The 13,349-nt window shown below is 58.9% G+C and overlaps 2 protein-coding genes across 2 annotated transcripts; one reads left to right on the top strand and one right to left on the bottom strand.

The window, feature by feature from the left end:
- The first annotated feature begins 6,906 nt into the window (after positions 1-6,906).
- On the top strand, positions 6,907-8,866 carry Ltc4s (leukotriene C4 synthase). The gene is made up of 5 exons (XM_004629300.2): positions 6,907-6,986; positions 8,125-8,224; positions 8,323-8,393; positions 8,464-8,545; positions 8,650-8,866. The coding sequence occupies exons 1-5, from the start codon at positions 6,929-6,931 to the stop codon at positions 8,789-8,791; spliced, it is 453 nt and encodes a 150-aa protein (XP_004629357.1). The 5' UTR covers positions 6,907-6,928; the 3' UTR covers positions 8,792-8,866.
- A 307-nt stretch (positions 8,867-9,173) lies between these two features.
- Mgat4b (mannosyl (alpha-1,3-)-glycoprotein beta-1,4-N-acetylglucosaminyltransferase, isozyme B) lies at positions 9,174-13,141 on the bottom strand. Its single transcript, XM_004629421.2, is given in 15 exon segments — positions 9,174-9,638; positions 9,727-9,839; positions 9,929-10,016; positions 10,100-10,178; positions 10,478-10,671; positions 10,767-10,874; positions 11,028-11,158; positions 11,304-11,418; positions 11,508-11,583; positions 11,710-11,823; positions 12,015-12,061; positions 12,365-12,498; positions 12,570-12,710; positions 12,787-12,981; positions 12,984-13,141. Coding segments are annotated over 15 exon segments (1,650 nt in total). The 5' UTR covers positions 13,075-13,141; the 3' UTR covers positions 9,174-9,614.
- Positions 13,142-13,349: the final 208 nt, after the last annotated feature.

The following is a 13,349-nucleotide window of genomic DNA, read 5'->3' as shown; positions in this document are numbered from 1 at the left end:
ATCATTATATTGATATTGTATTCTTTCTTATTTTTTATTTTTTTCAATTAATTAATTTATTTTTTTTTTTGGTGGAACCAGGGATTGAACTCAGGCCCTTGCGCTTGCCAGGGAAGCGCTTATTCCACTGAGCCATCTCCCCAGCCCCTGTATTCTCTTTTTTTAAAATGGCTGGATAAGGCTGGCCAGATAGCTCAGCGGATTAAAGCAGCTGCGTAGGCAGGCGCAGAGACCAGGGCTGATCCTCAGCGCATCATGCTGGCCCCGCCCCCAGGGCACACTGAGACAGAGACTGAGACTGGGCATGGTGGCGCAGGTCTGTAATCCCAGCGCTTAGGAGGCTGAAAACAGGAGGATCACTACAAGTCTGATCTGTGTAGTGAGACCCTGTACTAAATACATTTAAAAATAAGTAAATAAATAAATAAATGGCTGGGGACACACAGCTCAGTGCAAAGGCCGAGAGCGTAGCTGTGAATGCCACAAGGACCAGGACTTACAATTCAGCAAGTCCAGGGTGTGTGGAACACTCCCACAAGGCTGGGATCAGCCCTAGCACTTTCTCTTTCTTTCAAGACAAGGTCTCACTACGTAGTTCAGAATGGTACTGAACGCACTATGCAGCACAGGCTGGCCTTGAACTTGCAGCAATCCTCCTGCCTCAGTCGGCCAAGTGCTGAGATCACAGGTGTGTGCCCCCACGTCCAGCCCCAGGGGTGTAACTCGGCGCAGTGCAGGCCTTCCTTGAGTTCCTCTAAAGGAAATGAGAGAAAAAAAAGATTAAGATCAGTCTGCTTTTAGAAAGAGAACTTTGAGATGCTGGAACTTAAATGTGCACTGTTCCCAGACAACTTATTTCTCACCCTCAAACTGCCCTGCTGTCGAAACGGAAAACTAACCTCTTATTTCCACACTCTTAGTCTGTCGTCAGGAAGTGTCTCAGAGCCTCTGGTGCCAGGCGTGCATCAAGTAAGGCAAAGGGCAGGCGAGCTCAGCGGGAGGGCCCAGCGCCCAGAAGACAAGTGGGCTGAGCAGACCCTCCCCTTGGTACTCAATCTTCAAGGGGCATTCCCCCCCCCCCCCCCCGGCTGACTGCAGCCAGCACCTGGACCAAAGCTGGGAGGTAACTTCAGACCCTCCCCAAAGAGGAGCCCACTTTTGACGCCAGTACAGGAGTCATCAGCACAGGGCACAGCGGGCCAGACCGCACAAGCTGCTGTGTGCCTCAACAAGCAAGTCCCCAGACACCAAAAGCTGCTCTGCAGGGTGCACCAGAGCCCAAGCAGGAGGCCCTGTGCACTCAAGGCCACCTAAGGACTCTCTCAAAAACAGAAGGAAACCCTCAGGTGCTGCTAGACGAGGTAGGAGGGCTCCAGGAGGTGGCTGACAGAAGATCTCACTGTAGGGCACCAGAGCAAGACCTACACACACACACACACACACACACACACACACACACACACACACACACGGCAGCCAGATTTAGAAGCAGGAACTGGCTCCGCAAGAGGCTGGTGCAGGAGCAAGAGAGTACAAAGGCCTGTCAGAGCAACTGAGACCCTGTCCCCAAAAGAACTGGGGACGCAGCCCAGAGATCTCAGGGCTCAATCATGAGGAGCGCTAGGGACGGGGAGAAAAGGAGGAGGAAAAGAGGAAGAAGGGAGGGATGGAGAGAGGGAAAGAGGGAGGGAAGAAGGGAAGGAAGAAGGGAAGGGAGGGATGGAGGAAAGAGGGAGGGAGAGGGACTAGGGAAGGAAGGAGGGGGGAGGGAAGGAGGGAAAGAGGGAAGAGGAAGGGGTAGGGAGGGAAGGAAGGAAAGGGGATAGGGAAGGAAGGAACAAGGGAGGGGGAAACAGGGAGGGAAGGAAAGAGGGAGGGAGCACTGGGCATGGTGCCACATGCTTATAATTCCAGTACCTGGGAGGCTAATGCAGGAGGATCATCTAGAGTACAAGGCCAGCCTGGCCTACTTATGGAGACAAGGTGTGGGGCCCCTGTGCTTGGCCCCAAGTAGGAAGGGACCATCAGGGGAGGTGTCTGCACCCATCTCCCCGCCTCCTGCCTGTGAGCCTTGGGAGGCTGAGGCAGGAGCACCACTTTGAATTCAAGGCCAGCCTGAACTACATAGTAAGACCCTGTCTCAAAAAGACAAAAGAGGCTGGGGAGATGGCTCAGTAGAGTAAGTGCTTGCCTGGCAAGCACAAGGCCCTGAGTTCAATCTCTGGTTCTGAAAAGAAAAAACAAAAAACAAAAAAACCCAGTAAGAGTTCAAAAAGACAAAAGAAGATAAATCTGTAAAATATCATGATAGTTTTAGATCCCTGCTAGTCTTGTATCTTACATGGTTGTGTTATGATTATTTTTTTTATGATTATGTTTTAACAGAGGAAGTTGAGTGAAGAGCATAGGGAGACTGCATTATTTTTCAACCTTTTTTTTGAGACAGGATCTCACAGTGTAGACAAGAGCCCGTGTCAATTTTCCAGCCTTGGCCTCCCAAGAGCTGGGACCAGAGACAGCTAAATAGGCATACGTACAGACAGAGCAGCCCCCACAAGTCACTACAAAAGAGGCCAACATCACACCTGTGGCCAGAAGCACACCTGCTGGTGGGCAGGCCTCCGGCTAGACAGAGGACCAACCTTCTGGTCGGCAGTCCCAGGGGAAGGACGGCAGTAGCTGGGCCACCTCGGACTCAGCCCTTCCTGAAAAGGGCTTTGTTCTTTCCAGCACCTGCTGTGTGACCTGCTTCCCCGCTGGGCCAGGGACACCTAAGCAGCTCACTTCCAGTCTCAGTGGGGGATCGCAGCTTCAGCCCATGTGCACCCACCTTGTGACCTTGCTATTCGGCAACCTGTCTCTCAGGAGCTGTATCTCTCCCCTCAATCAATATTTGGCATTCTTTTTTTTTTGTATTTTAGGGGTGGGTCTACAGGGTGTTCAGGGTCTCACTACTAGAATCTACTTGTAGTGATCCGCCTGTGTACAGCCTCCCAAGAGCTGGGATTACAGGCATGCCCACCACGCCGTCTCAACTGCCGTCTCAGTGCGCCCCAGGGGCGGGGCCGGCATGGCAGGCCTGGATTGACCCCCGGCCCCTGCGCCTGCTTGCAGGCGCTGTAATTCGAATATCTGGTACTCTTAACCTGTGTTGCTCCTCAGAATTCACTCTTGGATTTGGGGAACATGAACTTGGTGTATCAGACATCTAACAGGTTGGGACCTACGGTATTTCCTCGCTCGCATTTGGAGGCCCTACCTCACTGGGATTACAGGCGTGTGCCACTAGGCCCGGCTCAATTTTTCAACGTCTTTGTAAGTCTGTACAAATTTCAAAATAAACATATGCAGTGACATCGTGTCAAATTCAACTCATTCCGCTTTTTACCAAGATGGCGCCGAAAGCAAAGAAGGAAGCCCCTGCCCCTCCCAAAGCTGAAGCCAAAGCAAAAGCTTTGAAGGCCAAAAAGGCCGTGCTGAAAGGCATCCACAGCCACAAAAAGAAGAAGATACGAACGTCGCCCACCTTCCGCCGGCCCAAGACGCTCCGGCTCCGGAGGCAGCCCAAATACCCTCGGAAGAGCGCCCCCAGGAGAAGCAAGCTTGACCCCTATGCCATCATCAAGTTCCCCCTGACCAGAGTCCGCCATGAAGAAGATTGAGGACAACAGCACACTCGTGTTCACTGTGGATGTCAAAGCCAATAAGCACCAAATCACACAGGCTGTAAAGAAGCTCTATGACATCGATGTTGCCAAGGTCAATCCCCTCATCAGGCCTGATGGAGAGAAGAAGGCATGTGTTCGACTGGCTCCTGATTATGATGCATTGGATGTTGCCAACAAAATTGGGATCATCTAAACTGAGTCCAGGGGCTGGAGAGATGGCTCAGTGGTCTAAAGCACCTATTTGGAACAAACTTGGAAAAGCCCAGGGACCGCAGTTCATCCCCCAGCACCACGTGACAGCCAGCCGCGCCCCCTGGTGGGCTGAGCTGGCCACACACACACACACACACACACACTAAATAAATGTTAAAAAAAAAAATTAAAAAAAAAATAAATAAACTGAGTCCAGCTAGCTAATTCTAAATATATACTTTTTTCTCAGTAAAAAAAAAAAAATTCAACTCATTCCAAATTCATGTTCAAACACCAAAAGCTCAAGAACTAAACATATTTTTCCCATAAGAAACAATAGGAAAGAAAGTGAAACAATAGAAAGCTACATAATTGGGCTCGAAGATATAGCTCAGTAGCCTACAGCACCTGCCCCGGCAAGCACAAGGTCCTGAGTTCAATCCTTCCATACCAAAAAAAAAAAAAAAAAAAAAAAAAAAGTGCCATATAATTGGTTTGGAGGCCCGAAAGTCACACTTACAAATTCATCTCTCTAGAGCCTCAACAAATGTTACAGTGATTTTCTTGGCCTCTACATGGTTGTTTTCCTGCTAGCTGCGCTGCTGGCATCACTAGCTTTCCTTGGAGCCACAGTTATGAGACTTTACACCAATAAAGCGCAGAAAAAGCCGCGCTGTAGGGCCGAGCACGCAGGCCCTGCACAGCGCCTCCTGCCGTTGGCCCGCGCTGTGCGCAGGAGTCCCCTCAGGCCCTACCCCCGGGTCTGCCACCACATCCGCACCAGACCGCTCCCAGCTGAGGTTTTTTCAAGTTTGACTTTCAGTTCAACTACTGAGCAAAGTTATGAGCACAGCAGCTGTCTCCCAAGGGTCATTGCACGTTTCCACCTAGAAGCTAAGGGCCTCCCGGCATCCTGTCGCTCATGCTTTTGCTGGCCTTTTTGTACTGCAGACGCCCTTATGACAAGCTTGGACTTCAAAAGCTTATTTTGGGGCGGACCAAATAGCTCAGCGGGCTAAAGCGCCTGCAAGCAGGCTCAGGGGCCAGGGGTTCGATCCCCTGGGCCTGCCGTGCCGGGCCTGCCCCCAGGGCGCCCTGAGAGGGTAATTGAGGCTGGGTGTGGTGGCATCTGCCTGTAATCCCAGTTCTTGGGAGGCTGTACACAGGCGGATCACTACAAGTAGGATCTAGTAGTGAGGTCCTGAACACCCTGTAGACCCTTTCCTAAAAAAAATTAAAAAAAAAAGAAGAAGCTTCTTTCGGGTCATGCAGGGCTGAGGGCACTGCGGACACGTCCTGTAGGGACTCACCCCTGTGATGCTGGTGCCTCTGTCCTGCACGGGTGCATGGAGGGCAGTGGTCGGCACTGCTGACCGTGGGCCCCTCCTGTCAGCCCTGGCAGGACTAGAGACTGGCAAGCTCAGGGTGGGGGAAGCAAGGACCCCCAGGGGACTGGGACATCTGCCTTCCTTGGGGCTGCTGGTGGCAGGCATTTCTGTTTCCTGGGCAGAAGGATGGGCTTAGGTGGGAAGCTGCGCAAGCCTTGGAAGACATGACAGTTTGAAGGAGCACAGCTGAACTTGTGGGTTACCCACAGCTTGGGTGGGCTGTGACACAGCCAGACTTGAGGCTGTGGGACAGGGGCAGGGGCACGCTTGTACATGGCTCCAGCAAGGAGCGGAGATAAGCCAGGGTGTGTGCCTTCCAGCCTCTCAGTGGGGCCTTCTCCCTCACTGAGCGCTGCTGGGTCCAAGGCTGGCCTGATGCCTCAGGGAGCTGGTGAGCCCCTGAGGACCCAGCTGTGGGCCAGCTGACAAGTCGAGGAGGGGGGACCCCAGCAGGCAAGGGCCCTCAGCTGGGACCTAGGCAGCAGGGAGAGGCTGGCCAGGGCCACAGAAGCGCTCCTCTATGGCCAGGCGAAAGCACAGGCATGAGGGGCCGATGGAAAAGTGGTGGCTGCCTGTCCTCTCCCCAGCCACAGAACAGCCCGTGTACACTCACAGCTCTGCCAGAGCCTGGAGTTGGCCACTGCTAACCAAATCTACCTCAAACCAGCCTCAGCCTAAAGGAGAAGCAACCAGTTAATGACACTGAAAAGGCTGAGTGGCCCAAGGGAGCTCCAGGCAGGGAGGCCCCATGTTCTCAGCCCTCAGCCCCAAGCAGTCTTCGCACTCTCTGCACCCTTTCCCCACTGCTGCACCTCATGTTCTGGGCTTGTCAAGCTCACAGTCCCCCACAGGCAGGCAGGGGAGGAGTCAGTTTGTTCAGGCTGTGAGGCCTGAGCATGAGAAGGGCCTGGCCTCCAAAAAGGTGTAACTCTTCTTCTGAACCAAGGGGCATGATAGCTGGGTGTGGTGGCACACACCTGCAATCCCAGCACTCAGGAGGCTGAGGCAGGAAGATTGCTACAGGTTCAAGGCCAACCTGGGTTACATAGTAAGTTCAAGAACAATCCCAAGTACATAGCAAGACCCTGCCTCAAATGAAACAAAACAAAACACAAGTGGCATGGTGGGCAAGCAGAGATGCCTCACAGAGGCCTTCCAGTGGCTGACCCACCTACCAGAAGGCCTGGGGACAGGAGCTCCCTGCACGGCCTGAGGCAGCTTGGCCCTTGCTGCAAGGAGCTAGAAGGCAGCTGGCCTGTGTGGCTGGGGCCCTATGGCCCCTACTGAGGCTGAAGGGAGCCAAAAGGTGTGGTTTGAGCTGAGCAGCTGCAGCCAGGCAGGACAGCAGGATGGGGACCTGGGCCCACATGGACAGAGTCTGAAGGGCTAGCTGTGCTGTGCAACATACAGATAAAGGGCCTGGATGACCCTGTATGGTGTGGGGGGCACAGGAGGCAGACAGCCCTAAGCTGAAGTAGGCTGTGCTGGCACAGGACTAGGCATGGAAAGGGCAGGAAGGACTGGGCGGAAGTGGCCAGGCTCTCTGCCTCTGTGGGCATGGTCACCGCCCCTCCACTGAAAAGGGGTGGGGAGGGCACTGAGGCTGCTGTTCCTCTCCTGGACGCATTGCTGAGCTGGGACGCATTGATGAGCAGTGCAGCTGTCCTGCTGCCCACCGCCATGAAGGACGAGGTGGCCTTGCTTGCGACTGTCACTGTCTTGGGAGTCCTGCTGCAAGGTGGGCTGGCTCCTGCGTGGGGGCGGGTAGATTTGGGCCTGCAGCCTGCTTGCTGCCTTCCAGGTCTGGCCATAGACACATGGGCAGGGACAGGTGTATGAGGCCCAGGCTCTTCCAGGGTCGCAGACTCAGGGAACTAGTGCCTGAGTGCACCACCTGAAGGGGTCCCCTGGGGGGTGGGAGGCTCTGGAGGCCAGGCTGAGGTGCAAACAGTGGAACTTGTGTGGGGAGAGGGCCAAGAGGGTGCCCCACCCAGCAGACAAACAGCAGGAAGGAGACTGCAGAAAGCACAGCCACCATGGCGTGCCAGGTGCCTGGCGTGGCACTGAGTGTCATGGTGTGGAGGTCAGAACTCTTGGATCCCGCTGTGTGGATGTGGGGGTGAACAGCTGAGCCCTGCCCTTTCCTGTTGTCCCCTACTGCCTGCCCTGGCTCTCAGGGCTTCTTACACAGGGTCATGCACAGCTGGACAGGGAAGGGACCTGCTCAACTATCCCCAAACAGTGGCTGCTTGATTGTTCTCTGAGACTGGCCCCATCCACATGAAGTGTTTCTAGGGCACACAATGTCCTCAGCATGTGGCCGGGACAAGGTACTGCTGGTCTGGGAGCCTGACCTCCAGCTCACAGTGGCCTGGCCCAGCCCCTCTCCGTGGCTACAGCCTGGGTTGTGCCTGGGCACACAGGAGCATACAGGTTTACCTCGCACCTGGCACCAAGGCATTCGGGGACAGAACCAGGGCTGGGCATAGCCCAGGACCCTGAGCCTCCTTTGCACCTGCCCTAGGCCCTGAGTTCTGCTGCACGCACCTGGCTGCCACCTTCTGGGCTCGGGAGGGAACACTTTTAGGGCTGGATCGGGCTGGACAGCACTCGTACAGCCCGTGCAAGGCCCTCGCAACCTGGGAGCAACCCGGGGCGCCGCAGCTTCCCCTCCCCTCACGCTCTCTCCAAGGTATCTGCTGTTTTGCAAGTCAAACGGCCCGGGAGCAAGGTTCCAACAGACAGGTGGCCCGGCCCGGCCCGGAGCCTGGGAGCGAGGCGGGGACGCAAGGGCCTCCTCCCTCCGGCCGGGCCGCCGCTGGGCGGGTGGGCGGGCAGCGGGGGCGTCCCCACCTGACTCCCGCTCCCGCCCGCAGCCTACTTCTCCCTGCAGGTGATCAAGGCGCGCAGGGCCCACCGTGTAACGCCTCCGCTTACGACCGGCCCGCCCGAGTTCGAACGCGTCTACCGAGCCCAGTGAGACGGGCGGGTGGGCGGGCGGGCCGGGCGAGGGCGGGCGGGCCGGGCGAGGCCGAGGCTCAGCCCCAGTCCCGACCCGCCCGCCGCCACCGCAGGGTGAACTGCAGCGAGTACTTCCCGCTGTTCCTCGCCACGCTGTGGGTGGCCGGCATCTACTTCCACGAAGGTCTGTGGCGGCCAAGGCGCGCGCGCGGCCGGGTTGGACGCCTTGCGCTCACCCTGCCGCCCCCTCGCAGGCGCTGCAGCCCTCTGCGGCCTGGTCTACCTGTTCACGCGCCTTCGCTACTTCCAGGGCTACGCGCGCTCAGCGCAGCTCAGGTGAGAGCCCCGCGGGGCCCGGGGCGGTGGGCGGGGCCCGGGCGGTGGGCGGGCCCGGGGCGGTGGGCGGGGCCTCGCGTCACCCCGCTGAGCGCCGCCCGCAGGTTGGCCCCGCTGTACGCGAGCGCGCGCACGCTCTGGCTGCTGCTGGCGCTGGCGGTGCTCGGCCTGCTCGCCCACTTCCTCCCGGCTGCGGCGCGCGGCGCGCTCCTCAGACCACTACGGGCGCTGCTGCGGACGGCCTGAACCACGGACGGCGGATGGCCGGGCAGATACGCGAGGAGCACAGGAGGGGTTCCCGCCACCGCACTCGGTCGCTAATAAAGTTCCCTTGAGCAGGCTGTGGCTGCGTCGTAGCTGTGTAGCCTAGGGGTCCGCAAGGGCGGCGCGGGTGGGCCCCTCCTGGCCGGCTCCCCACCGCCCCAGCCGCCCCGCCGGGTCCTGGACCAGAGCAGGCGCCCGCCGAGAGGCGCGGCTGGGCGGGAGGAGCCCCCACTGCGCGCGGGCCGGAGCGGGAGGCCGGCACAGCCGCCCCGGGCGCGCGACAGCCTGGGATGTGCAGACGCCCGGCGGCGGCGGCTGCCAGGTCCCTCGCAGGCCCGGCACGGAGGCTCGAGCTCCCACACGTGAGGCACACACTTCATTAACCCTTTATTACAAGTCACGCTCTTATAGAAGTGTATGTGGACTCAGGTGAAAAATCAAATGTATCCAAGAATAAAAAACACAGCACATAAAGTAGTATATGCATTCCAGTGTTCGCGCCACAGACAGCAGCGCCCAAGGAAAAGCTCCTCTAAAACGGCCTGGAGAGGCCCGCCGGGTCGACCTCCGGGTGGGTTCGGTTCCAGTTCGGGCGGCGCGGGCCGGCCCTCAGGCACAGTGTGGGGCCGCCAACGTTCGTTCTCGCGGCCCGGGCCGGGGCAGCACCAGCTCCTGGGGCCTCCGGTCCAGCGGTGAACCCCAGGCCAGCCAGCAGGGAGCGGGCAGAGCCACCGTGGGGCCGCACCGGGCCCTCTGGGCAGCGGCAGACATCTCGGGCAAGCCGGAAGCGCCCCGGAAGCCTCCCTTAGTCAGCCTTTTTCAGGAAGATCTAGGGGAGTTGGGCGGGGTCAGCGGGCCTAGGGCACCACCACGAATCCCCAGGCTCCGTCCTCCGTCCGGGGCGTGCCCAGCCTCACCTCGCTCAAAATGACCCACACCGGGGAGTCGGTCTGGATGGACAGGCGCAGTGCCTCCAGGGGGCCAAAGGCCGGGTCCACCTCTCCTTCCGCCACACCCTTGTAGAAGGCGCCTGGAAAGCAGCAGCAAGGCAAGCTCAGGCCAAAGCAGGTACGAGCCCCGCCAACAGCTACACTGCCCATCCAGCCCGCAACGGCTCACCGATCTGCAGGTAGCCGTCGGCGCTCCGTGGGTAGCGCAGTGTTGCTGAGCGCCCCTCCTGCAGGGCCTCCTTCTCGGACTGGGGGTTCTGGGGGATCAAATAAGAGGCTGGAGCAAGTGGCCTAAGCGCCTACCCACTGCCTGGAGCACACCTGCACCCTGCACACTTACATCGAAGGGAAGTACCTCCACAGACGTGTTGAAAAGCTTGTCCTCCGGGTGCTCGACGTTCCCGCTGCGGAAGAAGAAGCTACACACGGCCAGACCAGTGGTGAGCGGCTTGCCAGACCCAGAGCACCGCAGGGCCCAGCAGAGGCCAGGCCCGGCCCACAGAGCACCAGGTGCGTCCCTTCCCAGGACAGTGGTGACTGGAGCACCCAGGGTCCGCCTGGCCCTCTGCTTATAGAAGTTTTACTGTGAGCCCCACTTTTCAATAAGAAAACCTGGAGTCACAGATGAAACCTGTAGACCCAGCAATCAGTGCTGAGCCTGGGCCCCTGTAGTCACGCTGCCCTTCCCCAGGGCCCTGTTGCCCACTAGGGCACTGACCGTTCAAGGCGCAGGGGCTGGAAGAAGCGGAAGCGGATGAAGTCCCCTGCGGCCGGAGTGAACGCCCAGAAGAAGTCCTCACACAGGTAGGCCTTCTCCAGGGTGAAGTGCTGGTAAGTCTTGAGGCTGGTGCTCACCTCGGCGGGCGGGTTCACATGCTCCTTCTGCAGGGCTTGCTTCCCAAAGTCTTTGTCCTGCTTAGGGGGTCAGGACTCCGAGGTGAGCCCCACCCACTGTCCCCAACCCTCCATTCCACCTGCACCTGGCCCAGAACAGCAGGCAGGCCCACCTTCAGTTTCTGGATCTTGCCAGCCAGGGATGAGTGGGTACCCACATGCTGGAAGAGTGAGGGCTTGAAGCGGATACGAAGGTTGGCCTTCTGCCGGTCACAATGCTTCTGTGAAGGGAGGTGACATCTTGAGCTCAGCTGGGGTCACCTGGTGACACTCAGAGCTTCCCATAGCAAACAGTACCCTCTTCTGCTCAGATAGGCGGAGGTGAGGACATGAGCGTGCCGACCCATTCCCTGACCCTGTGTGCTCCAGCTCACCGCATCCTTCTCGGGATTGCAGACCTTCACCCACAGAATGTGGTCCAGCAGCCAGTCAATGGGCTTGTCCCGGTAGAACATCAGGATGAACTCCACAATGAGGCTCAGGTCCAGCGACTTGAACATCTTCCCTGGGCACAGGAACGGGAGGGGTATGAATGGGCTGCGGGTGCACTCCAGGCAGGGGAAGCATAAGGGCACAAGGCAGGGGCTCCCTGCAGCCTGACAGGGTCTCCCGCACAGGCCAGGCCATGGGGTGGGGTGTGAGAGGCGCACCAATGAAGCCCAGCTGTGAGAACTCCAGGATCATCCAGTCCTCTGAAGGCTGCTGCAGGGCAAAGTTCTTCATGGTGCTCAGGTAATTGGGCTTGGCTACAATGTCATCTTCCAGCTGCACAAGGGTCAGGATCAGGACATATGGGGTAGGCCCGAGTCTGACCAGAGTGGGGTGGGAAGGGGCAGGCGGAGCTCAGGCCTGACCTGCACGTAGTAGATGCCTTTGGACTGCGCATACATCATGAGGAAGCAGTAGTCGAGGTTCTGTTTGGTCCTCCACCTGGGGCAGGTACAGGAGCCTCAGGCTCTGCAACCATCCCACCTTTGCAGGACCTTGTAGGGAGGCTGGCACCTGAGGCCCTGGGCACCCAGGGCTGCTGGGCATGAGGGGGAGGACAGGTGGTACCTGACTCTCTCCTTGGGGTCCCCAAAGGACTCGCGCAGGCGGGAAAAGTCTGGGTAGAAGTGGGGGGAAGGGGAGATGACCTCCAGGAGCCCGGAATGGATCTCTGTGGGGAACCTGAGGAGGGAACATGAAGGCCCAGTGGGTATCTGCCTCCAGGGTTAAAGGGCACCCTAGTAAGCAGACCCCTGCAGCCAATCTGAGGCACTAAGCAGGAGCCACACCCTTCCACACGGGCTCCATCCCAGGGGAGCAGAACCCACCCCACACGGCCCATGGCCCCTCCTCCAGCTCTCGGGTGGACTCACAAGGCCTTGATGTTTTCTGTCACCTCCGAAGTGTACTGAGGGTCGGTCTGTGGGAAGACCAGCACACTCTGAGCCCAGCCACGCCCCAGAAGGCCAGGAAGCAGGGGAGGGCATGAGGGCTTCCTAGGGGCCCCCCAGGGATGGGACCTGGGGCCTAGGATCCAGCAGCCAGCGCCCTGCAGGGAGGTGGTGAATGGACCGGTAACCGCACCTCTGCCAGGGGGCGCTTGGGGCTCTGGGCTTTTTATCTGTCTTCCTAAATTTGCGAATGAGGTGGCAACTGCCTGCCACTAGCTTCCCCAACTCAGGTTTCCTTTCTCCTTCCCTGCTCCCACACCTTGGCCACTCACCTCAGCGATCAGCACCACAATGACCGAGTCCTCCTTCTCTTGCGGGCTCAGCTCGGAGATGAGCGAGTGCAGCGTGTCCGCCAGGTAGGAATGCACCTCGCGGCGCACGCTCGGGATGCCCATTACCACCGACACTGTGGGCACAGGGGATGCTGGAGCGTGGGGCCTCAGGGCCAATCCACTGCCCTCCCATCACCTCCCCTACCTCCGGTGCGGCCCTGGCCCACGTGGACGGCTGGCTGCAGGCTGCTCTCCTTGGCCAGCAGGTGAGGCAGGTGGTGGAAGATGGTGGGCAGATGAAGCACGTGCCGGTGCGAAGCGTTCCAGGGCTTCAGCCGGGGGTCCTCTGGGGGGGAAAGCGGGGATCAAGCCAGCACCAGGAGGGTGCACAGAGGGCGCCCACCCTTCGACCTGCCACTCACCGGTCAGGCGGCCCCAGGTGCGGTTGCCCTCTCCTTCCCGCAGCGCCTGCCTCTCGGACACAGCCCTCTTAATTTCGTCCAGCACCAGGTTGAGCTCCTTGGAGCGCTTAAGGCTCTCCTGCTCGGCAGCGTGCAGGCGATCGCGCAGCGCCAGGAACTCCCGCTGGTAAACGTCCACCACGTCGCCTGAAGGCCGCACGCCGTCACCAGGGGCGCCAGTGAGCACCCACCACCCGCTCCCTTGCGCCTGCTGCCAGAGGCGCTGTGAAACAACCCTGATCCAGGCATGGTTGGAAGGGCCTGGGGGGCGAAGGGGGGTCAGCCCTCAGGACTTTCCTTCTAGCCTTTACTTTGCCCTTGGAGACCGCTGGATCACTTTCAGTGGTGCTTAGGGGGTAGGAGGTGGGATCCCAACCTCGACATGCCCGTGCTGTGAAGCGGGGCCAAGCAGGGCGCGGGAACCCGACCTCCTCTCTCCCAGGGGCTGTGCTGCCAGCCCTCTACCCTCTCTCAGGCTGAGCCGGGTGCAGTCTGAGACAGTGTTTCCAGATGTGAGCCCATCC

Source organism: Octodon degus, unplaced genomic scaffold (genome assembly GCF_000260255.1).
Source record: "Octodon degus isolate 3935 unplaced genomic scaffold, OctDeg1.0 scaffold00029, whole genome shotgun sequence".
Lineage (NCBI taxonomy): Eukaryota > Metazoa > Chordata > Mammalia > Rodentia > Octodontidae > Octodon > Octodon degus.
This window is presented reverse-complemented; position numbering and strand designations above follow the sequence as displayed.